The 17,824-nt window shown below is 41.1% G+C and overlaps 1 protein-coding gene across 2 annotated transcripts in view; it reads right to left on the bottom strand.

The window, feature by feature from the left end:
• Nucleotides 1-17,824, bottom strand: part of Top2 (DNA topoisomerase 2) — a 56,096-nt gene that overhangs the window by 18,486 nt on the left and 19,786 nt on the right. For both annotated transcript variants that reach the window (XM_080273408.1, XM_080273407.1), the window contains exons 6-19: nt 17,428-17,601; nt 17,048-17,149; nt 16,462-16,705; nt 15,285-15,437; nt 14,753-14,922; nt 13,535-13,745; nt 12,947-13,056; nt 12,067-12,297; nt 11,121-11,368; nt 10,448-10,679; nt 9,900-10,099; nt 5,266-5,401; nt 4,164-4,316; nt 3,823-3,969 (exon numbers count right to left, since the gene is read on the bottom strand). In XM_080273408.1, the coding sequence (XP_080129534.1) occupies nt 3,823-3,969; nt 4,164-4,316; nt 5,266-5,401; nt 9,900-10,099; nt 10,448-10,679; nt 11,121-11,368; nt 12,067-12,297; nt 12,947-13,056; nt 13,535-13,745; nt 14,753-14,922; nt 15,285-15,437; nt 16,462-16,705; nt 17,048-17,149; nt 17,428-17,601 (2,511 nt within the window). The remainder of the gene's footprint in view (nt 1-3,822; nt 3,970-4,163; nt 4,317-5,265; nt 5,402-9,899; nt 10,100-10,447; nt 10,680-11,120; nt 11,369-12,066; nt 12,298-12,946; nt 13,057-13,534; nt 13,746-14,752; nt 14,923-15,284; nt 15,438-16,461; nt 16,706-17,047; nt 17,150-17,427; nt 17,602-17,824) is intronic.

The raw sequence follows: 17,824 nt of genomic DNA on the forward strand, positions 1-17,824 counted from the left end.
GTGAGGCAATTCAGAATCCGCAGACATGCCCCGGGAGGCAAAAGTTTCGGGAAATTTGACATGTCATATTTTTATGATTTATGTGTTTGGGATGATGGATAATGATGAAATATCAATAAAAATAATAAAATAAATATATTTTACCTACCCATTACTGAAATTACAGCTGATGAAGCTGATGAATGCAGTATGGGTAATCCATGAGGATGCCGCAGAAAGTAAACAAACAACTTTTTTCTATCTGGTGTTTTCACTTATAGTTTGAACAGAACATTCTTTCCTTATTAGAAAAACTTATTTCTTGCTTCTGTGTACAATTATTTTCAAAACAGAACTTGTTTCCATATTCAAAAAATTGTAATTTCAACTTCTGAACTTTACTAATGCTACCAGTAATTAGAACAGAACTTATTTCCTCTCATTCAACAAAACTTTTCTTCTTCTTATAGTTTGAACAGAACATTCTTTTCTTATTAGAAAAACTTATTTCTTGTACCAAATAATCAAGAATTTCACCATCAAAAAACAGGAGAAAATACTCCATTTCAGAACTGTTTTTGTTTACTCCAGCAGCCCTTGTCACTCCACTGTGAGTTGCATCAAATCTATAGCAATTTGGTATGAATCTATCACCATTTGCCCAGATAAACCCAGATCCACCAGCACTACCAATACCACCAGGCCTACGGGGAGGGTCACACACCCTGGGATCATCATCATCATCACTTAGGTCTGAATCATCATCACTCTCGTCACTCACGGGAATAAATCCATCACTGTCACTGTCTGCCATCCCCTCACTGTCACTACCACTCTCCTGTGCCATCCCCTCACTGTCACTATCACTCTCCTGGTCATCACTATCGTACTCCAAACCTGGCGATAACTTACGTTTCACGCCAGCACTACTCACTGATACCCCTGAGGTTGACGGAGTTTGTGTATCACTGTCGGAAAATCCTTCAAAATCGGTGATGTCATGCACTTCCCTCTCTTCATCAAGTCTACTAGTCACTTCAGAGTTCTGCAAATTGCTGTCCGGTTCTGCCATCTCATCTGAATACTGTGCTGAGGGCGAAAAGTGAAGACTTCCCTCTAACTCCACGCTACGCACAATCGCGCTGCCTAACCTCCGCGCGTTGCAGACGTGAAAAAAAAATCGGTCACATGTACTGTTATTACAGCATATTTTTGAAGGATTTTAGGCATATATTTGTTTGTAGAAAATTATCTTATGGTTTATGAGTCATTTTTAGGTAATTATTTGAGCATAAAATGCGAAAATAAAAAAAAAATCCACCCTAAAACCCGGTACATTTGTACCAGCAGGTTTGTTTACATATGACGTCAGAGCCCAGACCCCTCTGAGTGCAACGTGGAAGGTTGGGGGTATCAAACGATGCCACCCGTTGCCTGAGGCTCTTTTACTCAAAAGTCCCGACCCGGAATCCATCAAGAGAACCCGTCTTAAGACCCGACCCGGACTTAAAGGGTTAAGGACTCTAACCCAGCCTAACTTTGAAGGCCACCTAAATAACTCCCTTTTGGACATGCAAAGCTCTTATTTAAACCTATTGAAGACCCTATTCACACCAATAATGGATATAAAGCATGAAATAAATGAAAAGGAACCAGAGAATGAGGAATTAGAAGTATGGAAAATACTTAGGCCTAGCAGTGTACAGGGGACTGCACTTACAGCACATCTGTGGCCGCCTCCTCTAACTCACTAAGGCTCTGGTAGTTTTGAAAATGCTCTTGAAGCAAGTATAGTAATCCAGTGTTGTGCTACACTTAATTCTTTGCACTGTGAGTAATAATTGTTTAACACTGCACATTCTTCTTAATTGCACCATGCCTGTTTCAACCGCCACTTTGTACTCCACACTTAATCCTTTGCACTCTAAATTCTAATTTCTTAACACTGCACAACACTGTAAATTCCCATGTAGTCTAGTGGCAAGGTATTGCAGTAATTCACTGTTTATTCATAAAAAATGAGCACATGTGGGGGAGGCGGTGGATGAATCGGTAGAGAGGCGGCTTGCAGTCCTGATGGACCCAGGTTCGAATCCTGGCTGGGGCAGGGGACAGTTTAAGGATTTGAATTTCATTAAAAGCAGACTTTCCTGATCTACCAGATGACCCGCCGACATGTCGTAAAAATACCCCCGCTAATACCAATACACCAGTCCTGTATGAGACAGCCCTAGCATGTATTCAATATGGACGGTGGGTGTTAGCGCCGAAGTGGTGACATGTGGAGGTGTAGGAGGACTACTGGGCCTTGGGATAGGCTACTGCCCCCAAGATATAGGCCCTGAAGCCTTTGCCCAGAGTCGGACACATAAAAAAAAAAATAAATAAAAAAAAAATAAAAAAAAAAACTGCGATGGACGTCTTCCCTGAACGAAGGTTAGGCAGTAACTGGGGACAGGGTTGCCAGATCTGAACTCAGCCACATTACCAAACTCCTCAATTTTCGTTACCAAATTTAACTCTTCATTACCAGATTCTTAAAGGAAGCATTTATTCTTCACTAATTATATGTACAAATGGAAATATTCACTCTCCTTATAATCAGCAGCATGTTTATTTTTGTACAATGTATGCTAGCAGATTAATCAAAGAAAGCAGACAGTCCACCATCTCCATTCTCTATATCTTCATACATGTGAAATATCTGTTTGGTACTGGATCATGCTGATTCACTACCAAACGAACTTTTCAGTACCAAATTGGCCCACATTTGGTAATGAAAAATGCCAAATGGCAATCGTGACTGGGGAGGGGGGAGGGAGGAAGGGGTAAAGGGGCTGTGGTGTAAACAGTTGCTTGGTGCCATGTGGCGCACGGCAATTTCAAATTATGGGTAGAAAAAAAAAAAAATTTGGATTTGGGGGGGGGGGGGGGGTGTCCGAAGGTCCAGGCCCACAATGTCCGGTAAGTGGGGAGTCCAGAAAGTACAGGGATTACTGTAATAATAATAATAATAATAATAATAATAATATTAGTAATAATAATAATAATCAAACAAAAGCAATCACAGAGTGGAAACCATAACATTAACCTCAGTCTCACGTTTTTAAGACTTTCTCCCCATCTCAAATTTTATCGCTTCTTCCTCTAAGGGTCCTCAATCAAAATTCCAAATCTGGCACAATTCCATCCAGTCATATTCCATAATGTTGGCAGCAGGAAGACAAACAAACCAGACCAATTACATAACCTTGGGGGAGACAATTAATATCATCACTAGAAAATATAATTTTCTTCATATATTATTGTTAAGAAGTAGGAATGGCAAAAGTGCACAGATAAGAGAAAAAGAAAACACAGAAACAGGAGCATTCCACCAACTACAAATACATGTTTGTCATTAAAGTGTGGAATGTAGTACTGTAATGGGTATAGGTCTCCAAATCTGCAAAGGGCAAAAGTGCTGAGACAAGAGGTGAAAAAAGCACTGAAACAAGAAAGCATTCAGGATGGGAGGAGATTTGGAGACCTATACCCATTACTACATTCCACACTTTAGCCACGAACTTGTAGTTGGTGGAATGTAGTAATGGGTACAGGTCTCCAAATCTCCTCCTATCCTGAAAGCATTGCATACAACCACCTGCACCAACAACACAACATACACTCCTTGAGAGCTTTGTGGGAAAGCCCAGTCTCGGCCGTGGTCTTCCTTAGGGACTCGAGGCTGTTCGGCCAGACTGCCTAGGGAACAACTACTACTACTACTATTACCACTACTACTGGAAACATTATTACTACCAATACCCATATAAATAATAAAATGTGTCATGTATTCCTTACCAGTGCAGCCTCTCTGTCCTGAATCTTCTTCCATGCCTTTACTGGGTCTGAATCGTAGCCTTTCCTCTGCAGTTCTGTAATCATGTCCTTTTTCTTCTTGTTCTCTATCACCAACCGGCCATCACATTTCTCAAGGATAAATCTTGCCTGAATAATAAAAACATCAGTATCAATCGGTGAAAAGACATGATTCCAGATAATCATCAGCATTTCCTCATACTCTTTTTCTTCATATATCAATACTGTATGTCAAGAATGAAATTAAAAATCAGTTTGTCATCTACTTCTACTTAAACAATATTAAAGTCTATCTTACTACTCAGATATATGTACCACCATACCTGATTAGATAGCCTGCACGCCTCGGCCTCCAGCATGCCAACCAAGTAAGCCTTCCTCTTGACGTAAAACTTTAGACGTAGCTCATAAAATTCTTTCAAGATCTCCTCAACTGTGTCATACTTCCTCAACACACCATTGCAGTCAAAGAGAACCTGCCAAGAATATAGCATAGTCTTTATTTCACCTGATTAACAAACTGATTAGTAGGTCATAAGAAATTTCTTACCTAAGCGTCTAGGAATAAACGACAAATATTCATACATAACTATCAAAATTACAGTATGCCAGCATATTAAAGGATATGCTATTACCACTCACTTTTAAGGATCATCACAAACTAAGAGGACACATTCACTGTAAGGCTGATATGCTCACACTGGGCCACTAGGGTTCCATCCATCATCCAAGCCTACGTTGCCCCATGAGGAGCTTAAGAGCCAGGGGCTAGGCAAGTTGGTCCTGACATTAAAGATGACAGTGACCAGCCTCATTCATCCCTGAGTGGCATGAGAGTAATAACTCCAACCACTCCTTGGATATAAACCTTCACCTGCTCAATCCCCAAAATAATATTCATCATCTGGACCTCCTCTTCCACCCTACAGCAGGGTGAGGAGTAGCAATGTTCAGACAGCCCAAATTCGCCCAATCCAATGGACCACGCTTTCATTCACTCACCATTCAAGCCCTCGGAATCTTGGCTCTATCCAATACGCCAAAAACATTCACCACGTACTGTAGCTTCACATAAACGTATCCGATAGATTGAAAATAACATTAATGTAACAAATTTTTCAACCTGACTGCATCACATACAGCATAAGCCAATGATCTAATTACAATGAAAAGTTTCATATTTGATTTTCTCCTCTGTGAACTATATGGTATATGCCAGTATACTTTTCTCTCTCTCTTCAATTTGCATCCATTGCAGCATAGGTCAATGACATTTTACCCTGAAAAAGCTTCATTAACAAGTTACTCTTCTATCAACTCCATGTATTACTCAAGTATATTCCAGTAGGCACCTATTTTTTTTGTTATCTTGCAACACAGCCACATTATCATGGCATGTTCAACATGGTTCCCCAATCATCTTACCATGCATGAGGTGGCTATCGTTGTCTGCAGCTTGAAGGCCTTGTGCATACCCTCACTGAGTGCCTTTTGGTACTTGTCCGGACTCATTCCCACTACAAAACGTACAGTAGTGTCTGTGTGATATTCTTTGTATTCACTGAAAGTAAAAATTGAGTTAACCTTCTGAGTCTAGGTATCATCTGATCAAATACTACCACATCAAAAACATAGTGGTCCTGAACATGAAGGTGAATGGCCAGCTGCACATCCCTCAACACTACTGTGTAAGTATAACAACCCTAAGTATCTCTCAGATGTAAACATTATGGGCCACACCTAACTGAGGCCGTAACCCACTAGAGCACCCACCATCCATCTAGTTCAGTATTCCCATCCTATGTAGAAAACTATATTCTAAGCTAATAATTTGGCTTATTACTATGTGTACAGTCACTTGAAAGTACCATAGCATCAAGCCAGTGAACAGTGAATGTCCCCACCAAGGCCATGCACACTGGGGGTAGGAGGGTTAACTCCCCCATTTGGGTTCAGTGTAGCTTTTGTTAACCCCATGAACATGAGACGTATTGTATTCTAAATAAAAAATCTGGAGGTAACAACAACCGATCAAGACATCATAGTTAATGGTAAATGATGTGCAGTAATTCCTTTCACGACACATGTTCTGATGATCTGTTGTGCTATTAATTCCTTGGTAAGTATGAATTCCTCACAAAGTGCATAAAAATTGTACTGATATATTAATCTTCTATTGCTACATGTAAAGCAATTTAATGTGTTAGTTGTAGGGGCAAAGTTGTGATATTCTGAAACATCATCATTATATTCTGAAACACCTCCAATATTCATAACAGAGACTCACCCTCTCTGAACTGCCCCAACTTCCAAGGAGCTCTCAACTTATATCCACATTGTTTTCACTTCCACGGTTCTGTAAAGTTCAGCATGCAAGTTACCCTGAGTTTGTACTCTTTCAGTTAGGCTACAGTACCTAAGTTTTCCGTACTGCATTACTTAGTTCAGTGGATAATTAAGGCACTCCAATTGGACTGTGCCTGTGCAGGTTTACATCCAAGGGAGGGTTGGGGTTTATTGTTCACATAATGCCACTCACGGATGAGTGAAGCTGGTCACTCTTAACTCAAATGTCAGGACCAACCTGCCTAGCCATGGGCTCCTATACTCCTCATGGGACAATACAGAATTAGATGAATAAAAAGTTAATAACCTAGGTTATGAAAAAATTGCATGTTTTTTTAATCCCCCCCACTTTTCAAAAATCCTGTGCACAGTCCTTGTCCCCATCTACCAATACCTAAGGCTGCATCTTAATACAGCATCTCCCTTCCAATTTTAATGCATTTTTCAAAAATTATTCTCTATCTACCGCCAGACGCCATAACCCCATAAGAGGTGGCCATTTGACTTTGAGTTATTTGTTTTACGGGGAGGGGAACTAACCCTCCACCAACCCATTGTTGACATGTAGGGAGCATGTATGGTTTGGTTATATGGTTACCACCCAATGTTGTAAATGGTTTCTTGGCTTACAGGAAACCATTTGGCTTGTCACTCAATGTAAAGCCACCTGTAAAGGAAAGAAAAGCAATAAGAAGTGACAGGAAAGATGGGAGAAATAGGAAGAGAGGAAGGCAGGTGCAGAAAAAGAATGATAATGGCTAAGGGAGAAGTATGCGGCACTACATCAAGTGAGTGGATGATGGTTGCCACCACCTACCACTAACAATTATTGTGATTATTTTAATTTACTGTAGGCTGCTGTTGATTAGTACAATGAAGTCTTTGCCAAATCCATTGCCTTTCACTTCCTTCCCCACTGGGTATAATCTCACTAAGGTATGTATGGCCAAGATGTATCACCTACAATGATACCTAGCATTACTCTGAATAACAACTACCATGACTCACATTCTTCACGTAACTTACAACAACCTAGGCAATTACTTAGTCCTTTCAGGATTAACTGTATCTGCTCGTAGTCTGATGTCCTCTGTAAACCTGGAGATGACGTATAATATGCAAGCATTCCATCACTGATCATAGTTTCAACCTCCTTTTCTCGCCCAAATATGGGGTGAGGTATGGTCTTGGGGACGGGGGGGGGGGGGGACCAAACAGTTGGCCCAATGAAATATATAGATATAGATCACACACTCGTTCACCCACCATTCAAGCCCACAGAATCACTCCCACACCAATGTGTCACCGGTCAACCTACTCTATCTATCTATCTATCTATTGCCAGACGCCTCAATCCCGTTTGGGGTGGCCACAAACAAATCGCCTCCAAGTCGCCCTGTCCCCCGCCATTTCACTGCCCTGCTCCCAACTCACACCCCCCTCTCTCATATACCTCTCCACCCCATCCCTCCATCTCATCCTTGGCCTCCCCCTCCCTCTTCCCCCCTCCACCTCACTCACATACACTCTCTTCGTCAGTCTTTCACCCTCCATCTCTCCACATGGCCAAACCACCTGTGTGTTCCTCATAATGCTTCCTATCACATCCACATCAACACCACAACGCTCCTTTATATCCTCATTCGTCAGCCTCTCTCTCCATGTGACTCCACAGGCTCCTCTTAAATAACTCATTTCCACTGCTCTCACTCTTGACTTGTGTCCTTCCAACAACGTCCAAGCTTCACTTCTGTACGTTAGAGTTGGAATCACAATACTGTCATGAAGTAACTTTTTCACTTCCATGCTCACTTCCCTGTTTCTTATCACTGCTTTCAAAGAACCAGCAACCTTTCTTCCCTGCTGTACCCTTTCAAGCACTTCACCCTCCAAACCTCCATCCTTACTCATCACACTACCCAAGTACTTAAACGTACTCACATTTTCCAGTTCCTCACCATCCAACCTCGCTGCACATTCACTGACTTCACCTCTCTCAAAGACCATCACTTTACTCTTCCCTACATTCACCTTTAGATTCCGTTTCTTACACACTCTCCCAAACTCATCAACCAAGCCTTGCAGCTCCCCTTCGTCTTCACTCAACAACACAGTATCATCTGCAAACAACAGTACAGGGAGTTTCCAAACACTATCCTCTCTCACCAGGGCCACTCCAACATCCACTACCCTACCTTGTACCTCTTTTATTACCCCATCCATGTACAGATTGAACAACCATGGAGACATGACACATCCCTGTTTCAACCCAACTTTCAAAGAGAAAAATTCACTTAGTTCACCATCCACACGCACTGCAGCCTTCGCATCATCGTACATACTCTTCACAGCATTCAACAACTTCCCATCTACTCCATATATTCTTAACACTTTCCACAATACTTGTCTATCCACCCTGTCATATGCTTTCTCCAAATCCATGAAAGCCGCATACAACTCCTTTCCCTTCTCTAGAAACTTTTCCACGAAAGATCTAAGAATGAATATCTGATCTACACAACCTCTTCCCTTCCTAAAGCCTCCCTGTTCTTCTCCAACTAATTTCTCAGTTCTTTCTCTAACTCTGTCAATAAGTATCCTACCATAAACTTTTCCTATTATACTAAGAAGACAAATGCCCCTATGATTACCACACACTTCTTTTTCCCCTTTTCCTTTGTACAAGGGAATAATTATACCTGACTTCCAATCCTCCGGGACTCTACCATCCTCCCAGGCCAATCTGCACATCTTCCACATCCATTCTACTACTGTCTCTCCCCCATGCTTCAGCATTTCACCACACACTCCATCAATTCCTGGGGCTTTCCCCGATTTAACTTTCTTCATTGCTTCCACAACTTCTATCCTACTGATTTCTTCCTGTCTTCTCACCTCCCACCTTCTCCCAGCCATTCCCCAGCCACTTATACTCGCATTACTTCCATCCTCTATGTTCAACAATTCCTTAAAGTGTTCTCTCCATCTGCTCACTTTTTCTCCCTTCTCCACCAGTAATCTACCATTTTTATCTTTCACTCCCCTGCTAACTTCACTTCCACCCTGTCTTACTCTTTTCACCTCTTTCCAGAACATTTTCTTACAGTCCCTCCACTTTACACTCAAATTCCTTCCAAATTCCTCATCCACTCTCTTCTTACTCTCTCTTACTAATCTTTTCACCTCTCTCTTTCTTTCTACATATAACTATCTCTTCCACCTCTCAACTTCTTCCACGCCCCTATTTCTCATCCATTCATTGTATGCTTTCTTCTTTTGTGCCACAGCCTGTCTCACCTCTTCAGTTCACCACGCTGTTCCTTGCACCCCCCTCCGTCTTCTCTTCCTTCCACACACCACATCACATGATGCACATATTTCTTCTGTAAATATCCTACACACACCTTCCACGTCTTCCATCTGCTCCAATTCATATTTGCCCAATCGTTCCTCCACTTCACTCTTATACTCTGCCTTTTTCTCATCCTCTTGTAACCTTTCCACTCTCCTTGCAACTACCTCTTCCTCTCGTCTTTCCCTTCTTCTATTCCTCCATCTTACTTGAATTCTAATTCTGGCCACCACCAAGTAGTGGTCAGAAAGTCCACTCCCCCAACCTCTATAAACTCTTGCATCCATTACACATCGCATCCTTTCATCCACACACACATAATCAATCATTGCCTTCCTTTCATTCAACCTAATGCCCTTACTTAATGAGTGCTGGAGACTTCTCTGAGCCTTGAATGAAAGTCTCCATAACAGACTCCTTATAAGTCTGCGTCCACACTCTGATGGGCAGCTCCGTGATCTCCAGCTTGTGGTTGCCCAAGTCGGCTATCTCACCGTGGACAAGGTACCGCTGGTGGTCCAACTCATCGATGCTCCCACGGAAATTCTTAAACCAAGGTTTCTGAAAAAGTTGTACAGTATTTTGGGTGCTGCAGATTCCCTAAAATGTGAATCAACTAAGCTCACTCCTCACATTAAAGTTTCATTAAGCTGGTGACTAACAGTTTGAAGACTAAGATTAACCATAGTAGTCTACGAGGAGGACACATGCTTTAGAGAACACCAATTTCTAACTCACTGAAAACATAAGCAAAAATTTCAAATGCAGGGTAATTTCAAGGGGAAGCTATGTCTTTCTCGCAAAAGCCACTTTCACTCTATACAATTATTTTGGCTGAGGATTACATCTATATCCCTCTCAGACTCTAAATTTTCTCTGATTTACTCATTAAACCCTAATGCAACTAACCATTTTAGAAGGCTCTTCCCCACGAATCAATTTCTTGAGATTCTGGACAATTTCCCGTGGGTTGTAGTTGGGGATCTTGGTGCTCCAGCCGGTACCAATACCATCAGCACCATTGACCAGCACCATTGGGATGATGGGGATGTACCACTCAGGTTCAATCCTCTGGTTGTCATCATAGTTATTCTTCAACAGGGGGTCATCATGTGGGTGGAAGATCAGCCGGGTCAGTTTACTGCATGGAAAAAAATACTAATGTACATGAAAAGTATCTTAGAACAAAAGATACACAATAACAGGTTTTTCTTCTACTTTTGATAGAAATTCTCATTACCTCTAAGTCTGCATCTAATCTTTTTAACAATCAACCTTCCTCTGGAATCCTATCATTCAACGACCTTTATTTATCAAACTACACAAGCTACATTCAGTTACAAAAGTTCACCTACTATTCCACTGTCTACTTCACAAGTAGAGTATGTGTCTTTCTTCCCTCACACATCATATCTAAGAAAATAATCTATAATTAAAGAAACACATCAAGCTTCTCTCAGCTGAGGGATACTAGTCACCTGAAGAGAGTGGTACGTAGAAGTGAAATATTACATGAAATTTTGTCTAGGATTGCACACTTTATAAAATACTCAAGTTTGCCCTCTTCCCCATCATAGCATACCTTAACATGGTGAAGATGTATCGAGGACTGGCAGAGTCCTTGCCTCCCTGTAGTCTGGTGCCAAACTGACCAATGGGCTGGAGTAAGTTGATGTTGTTGGATCCAACATAATTCTGTGCTAAGTTGATGATGGTACCCATGAGGGACTGTTCACCATGGTGGTATGCTGAGTGTTCTGCCACAGACCCAGCCAGCTGTGCCACCTTCACTTCACGCTTGTCATTTCTCTTCAGGCACGTGAACAGCACCTTAGAAGCAGAAAAAATTAAGTTAAAACAATTATTATCACAATCTCATCACACATTGTGGGTAATATATGCAAGACTTAAGTTCAACAAAAAATATTAAACCCAGTACTTAAAATAATGTGAATAGCGGCAGCACTAGAATACACGATCTTTCAAACTACCCCAAAGTATTCTGGTCACAATGTCACCATCCTAACTTCTTTTATGGTACTGTACATCACCCCGAGATGAGGCGACAAGAAAAATGTACTCAAGACTGTAATAATCTGTAGTCCATCCATCACCCAATCCCATGTCGCCCCATGAGGAGCGTAGGAACCAGGGGATGGGCAAGTTAGTCCTGACATTTCAGGTGAGCGACCAGCCTCACTCATCCCTTAGTGGCATTATGTGAGCAATAAACCCCAACCACCCTTTGGATATAAACCTACACAGGCTCAATCTGATTGCAGCACCTTATTTACCCACTAAACCACCAGGTGCCATAATTTGGTTATATGGTTACCACCCAACATAGTAAATGGTTTCCTGGTGTACAGGAAACCAATTGGCTTCCCACTCAGTGTTGAGTCACCCACAGGCAGAAGGAAGAGGAGAGGATGAAGTAAAGACATTTTAAATTGCCTGAGATCTTGAAAACTTACAAAATTGTACTGTGCCCCTGATCTTAACAACCTTGAGGTAGTTATGGTTCCTACCTTTCTCTGGCCAGGCTTCAAGCCATCTACCATAGATGGGATGGAACGCTCATTGTCCAGGTTTGAGAACAAGACCAGTTCTTTGTTAACAAAGTCTGCGTATGAGATAGCTCGAGTGTTCTTCTCGTACAGGTAGATGTCTGGCAGTCCCAGTTCCTTGCGGCGTTTGCATTCCTCCATCCATCCGCTCAACCACTCCTTACGCTGCTCAACTGCCTTCTTACTGAAAGCCTGTTAATATACATGGTGAAGTATTTACTTACAATCCTTTGCTTAAAGAAACTAATGTTAATGACATATTCACCCACCATAATGTACTCTTTTAGTTAGCAGTATACCTGATTTTGCTCCTTATTGGGGCATATAAGGTATCTAAAATTATTAAGTGGCTTGCGGGTGAAGATTATTTCTCCTAAAGAAACAACAGATTTAAAATGACAATATAAAAAAACAAATTTTACTCTCACTTCACTTCAGCTATCTCTACAGCAATAAACACTATCAACATCTTCATCAGCTTATCACCTCAGTTTTCCTTGGGTCAAGTGAGAAAAGGCCTCCCTCCCTAAGACAGCTACAAAGCTGCTAGATACACAATATTTACATGGTATTAGGAAGGTGTGTGTGATTATGTGTGCGTGTGTTGGGGGGGGGAGGCTGTTCCTGCTCTCCACTTTCCACTCTTTGGAACATGCAGAGAATATGTAGACATTTTTCTTTTTCCTCTATCCCCTTGAATATTCCATACCTACCTTAGTTTTACATATGGTATACTCTCAAAAATAATTCTTATCTCCATCAAATACAGCTACAGTACTCCATTATATCCTCTAGTAGTTTCATTACATAATCAAATATAAGCAGTTTTGTAATTTCTCACCATAGTAATTGAATGATCATCCTGTGTGCCAGCATAGTTGAATATGATACGATGGCGCAACATGTCACTAAAGTATTCCTTAGCCTCCTTTGAAGTGGAGGTACCCAAACCTGAAAGTTAACCATTATAATACAGTACAGCACATCTCATTATTCCAGTCAGGTTATATTCATCAGCATTACCATTCTAATGAGACACATACACACAACATTTACCATTCACAGTGACACAAAGACAGGTTAAGTGAGTTAGAAGACTTCAAGTAATAACAGACTGTCAGTGCTTGTTTGGTATCGAATTAGCACTCAATGTTGCATTAAACATTGAGTCACATTCCACATCAAACCTTCATATTTCTTTTACTCCAATACATGGAATGTTTAGCAACACCAAAAACAATAAACAGTATCATCCTACTTGGTCAACAAATGTCAACAATAAAAATTTCACGTCAACACCAAAAACAATGAACAGTATCATCCTACCTGGTCAACAAATGTCAACAATAAAAATTTCACGTATATCACAATACCGTAATGAACCCAACACCCCTCAGAAGGTACAAATCATTCACTGGAAAATATATACCTTTGTAGTATTTTATCTTATAGCTTGGCCAGTTATCCTTTGACTTCTTCCACTCCTCAAACTCTGGGAGTGAGTAGAAAGATAGCTCCTCCTTGCCCTTGGTGGCCTTGACAATAGGTGTGATGAACTCCTCCATGAATGATGTTCGCAGAAGTGTAGGCCAGTTATGGTGGATGAAGTTGATCAGTAGGCCCTTGATGTGGGAACCATCCTGAAGATAACATACACTGTAGCAATATAATAAGCAAATCTAAATTCCCACTAATAATTTGACATTTTAAAAATATGGAAATGAAAATTATCAGAGCACACTCCTAACAGGGGTTAAGCATTCAGTTCCATCCAACTTCTCCTGGTTGACACCAGAGAGGCATTCAGGTGCATTTTTTGTAAGCTCACACACTCTTCCAAACACAAGAAAAAATGCATTCATGTATGAATACATGCACATTCATTTGCACACACACACACACACACATGTATGTGCACACCCACCCACATGTATGTGCATGCACACACACACACACATACACTTCAAAACAGGGCAAGCACCTTAAGCTCTTAAAGAGATTGTACCAATGGACAGTGACACACTACCTCAGCAATAACAAACCCCCTCCTCTAGCCAAGACCATGCTTGTCAGGTTGACATAACTGGCCGGCCATAGAGCACCCTTCATTCCATCTTTCAGAAACTCTTTAACCCTCTGATGGGAGAGACGGAAGGAAACTCCGTCGGGCTATGCATCACCTGAGATGAGAAAGACTACAAGGAGGAAGATGAGGATGGGAGTAGGAAATTATATCCTCTTCTCTCTTTCCTTTCCCTGGTCACATATTACTCTCTTACTACAAGGAGGAACAGGAGGATAGAGTGGGAAAGCAAATATATCCTCTTCCCCCCTTCCTTTCCCTGGTCCCACAATAATCTCTTACTACAAGGAGGGAGAGGAGGATGGGAGTGGGAAATTATATCCTCTTCCCTCTTTTCTTTCCCCAGTCTCACATTATACTCTCTTTCTGGAGGTGCGTGATGTCAAAAATGTTCATCTCTTCTACTGCTCAGTAGGATAAGGGTGGATGGTGTGGAAATGAATCAGTGGTCTCAATATTAAGTCCAGTTTTCTAGAGCACAGTTCAGCCAATACGGGCTTCCTTAAGGTGCAAAACAGCCTTTCAAAAGATGACAAAATGCTGAAAGGAACAAATGTAATATACCTGATCCTGATCTGTCATGATCATGAGCTTGCCGTAGCGGAGTGTCTTCATATCCTCAGGCGTCTCATACTTCTTCTTGTACTGAAGGCCCAGGATTTTGATAATGTTGTTGATCTCTGCATTTTCCAAGATTTGCTTGTGTGATGCTTCACGCACATTCAGCAGCTTACCTGTGGAGAGTATGTTTGTGATCAAAAGGCTACTTACAGAATAATGTTAACAATCAACTAGATCGCTTCCATACTGAAGTCTCATTATGAGGTACTGTAAATAAACTGAAACACTCTCCCCCTCATTAGAGTTTCACCTTTTTAAGGAATAAAAGTAGTCACCCATTCTCAAACATTTTTTTTTTTTTTCTGGCATCAATAACACAAATTAGTTCAGAGTATGGTTTCTATGAATGACTTACAGTTTCATCCTACTACTAAAAAGATGTGTCTGGCTACACTAAAAGCAGCTTTATGCTGCAGATCATGGCTAATAACATTATCAGCTATACATGTCAAAAGATGAGACCAAACCAACCCACCTCTGAGAGGAAAGACTCCATAACGATCTCTGCCCACCACTCCAAGTCCAGCAACAGCCAAGGTCTTGGCTGAGTCTCCCTCAGTCAAGATGAGCGTACAGTCCTGAGAATTTCTGGTCCCAGCATCATTGGCATCCTCCAGTTTTGGTATACCTGCAATGAGGAAAGAATTTGTATGCTGTACTATGAAAACTGTTCTTATAGCTAGCTATTTCATTGCACCAATGCCAATGCATAGGTGGCCTGAAGTTAGGCTACTATAATTCAGAACATTTAAAGGTAGGTGACACTCGATGTAGTGCTGCTCCTGTGTGACTGCCCTCTCCTCTCCTTCTTACTTTTTCCTTCCTTCCTTCTCTCTCTTTCCCTCATTCTTTCCTCTTCCTTCTGTCTACAGTTGACTCTACACTGAGTAACGAGCCACATGGTTTCCTGCACACTAGGAAACCATTTAGTATGCTGTGTGGTAATCATATACCCAACTTACAGCGCCGAGTGGTTTAGTGGGTAATTAAGGCACTCCAATCGGACTGAACCAGTGCAGGTTTATATCCAAGGGATGGTTCGGGTTTGTTGCTCATGTGGTGCCACTGAGGGATGAATGAGGCTGGTCACTCTCATCTTAAATGTCCGGACCAACTTGCCTAACCCCAGGCTCCTACATTCCTCATGGGGCAATACAGGATTGGATGATGAATGAATGAATGACAATTCATACATTCGTTCATCATCTAATCCTACATTGCCCACTGAGGAGCGTAGGAGCCCGGGGCTAGGCAAGATGGTCCCTGACATTTAAGATGAGAGTAACTAGCCTCACTCATCCCTGAGTGGCTATACATGAGCAATAAACCCCAACCACCCCTTGGATATAAACCTACACCGGCTCACTCTGATTGGAGCACCTTCATTACCCACTAAACCACCAGGCGCCAAAATTTGGTTATATGGTTACCACCAGCATAGTAAATGGTTTCCTGTTGTACAGGAAACCATTTGGCTTGTCACTCAGTGTAGAGTCACCTACAGGCTGAAGGACGAGGAAAGAATGAAGGAAAGAAAGATAGAAGAGGGAGTGTAAAGTCACCCACAGGCAGAAGGACGAGGAAAGAATGAAGGAAAGAAAGACAAGAGGAAGGAAGGAAAGAAGGATGGAGGAGAGGAAAGGGCAACAAACCTTTAATCTTATTCTGCTTTTTGCTGGCACACTTAGACTGGAGCTGGGCCTGCTGTTTGAACTTTGCCCATGCCATAACTGCCTCCACTATACCACCCTTGGACACATTGTTGATGAACTTCTCAGACAGTGTGCATTTGGAGCCAAAGCTCTTCACCTGAAGGGTCATGTTTTCTTTGGTCTGGGAATCGAATGTTGGGTTCACAATCAAGCAGCTGACAAACACCCACATGTGGTTCTTAATCTGCAAAAGAAAATAAACAAATAAATAAATAAAATAAATCAAAATTTACATCAACACTAACACATTCTTCTGGTTTCCAAGTCAAATAAAATACAAGATTAAATAACATTACGAATAACCTTGTGAGAAACTGAGAAAGACAAATACTGTACCCGTAATTCTAATCAACTATGCCAGATCATTCAAGACTCTCATTATTTAAAATCTATCTCAAAATGCAAATACCTAATTTTTGATACAACTGCATAAATCTACCCAGTAACCAATAATGTTTGTGCAACCACTAAGTACAACACATATGGATAATGCCAGTATGTACTGCTTAAGATGAAAGACACATACCTGGAACGGCTTGATCTGTACTCCACTCTTATTCTTCTTTTTGAGGTTCTCAGTCAAAGCCTTCACTATCATGTCAGTAACATGGTCGATGTGACGTCCACCCTAAAAATATTACACTGACATAAACAGCTGCAACATTCTTCTCTAGTGGCCATTTATGAATGATTCTGCTATGGACTAAAAAGGGATCACTTTATATGACCAGGAACTACACACTACACAAAACTGACAGGAAAATATATCAGAGATCCCATCCAGTCTTAATATACCTGCTTGTCTAATAACATTACGAGCAAAAAATCGCAAAAATCGAATTCGGTACTGTACCATTTAACATTTATGAACAAAAAAGACATATTAGCAGCACCATCCCCCCTTACCTTAGTTGTTGCAATGCTATTGACAAAGGACATCTGCTGGAAACCCTTGTCAGAAATAGCAACAGCTACCTCCCACCTCTCACTGACATTCTCATACACAGCTTTAACAGGATTATCTGCATCATCAACTTTGTCCTTCAGGTACAGATCAACATAGTCCTTGAAATTCTTTATCTGTAATATAAAATATATATATATATATATATATATATATATAGGTTTTCCCAAGGGAAATCCCCACCTCATGAGAAATAACAATAAATAACATTCTTTGAACTACTAAAAAACCATGAAATATACAAGATATGAATACATCAGTCACTGCATACATGAGAGAAGATTAATTGAGCAATCAGCTGCTGAGAACCATATTGAACACTACTATGTGAACTAGACA

This window comes from Coenobita brevimanus, chromosome 54, assembly GCF_032717465.1.
Source record: "Coenobita brevimanus isolate Jiangsu-jjx chromosome 54, ASM3271746v2, whole genome shotgun sequence".
NCBI lineage: Eukaryota > Metazoa > Arthropoda > Malacostraca > Decapoda > Coenobitidae > Coenobita > Coenobita brevimanus.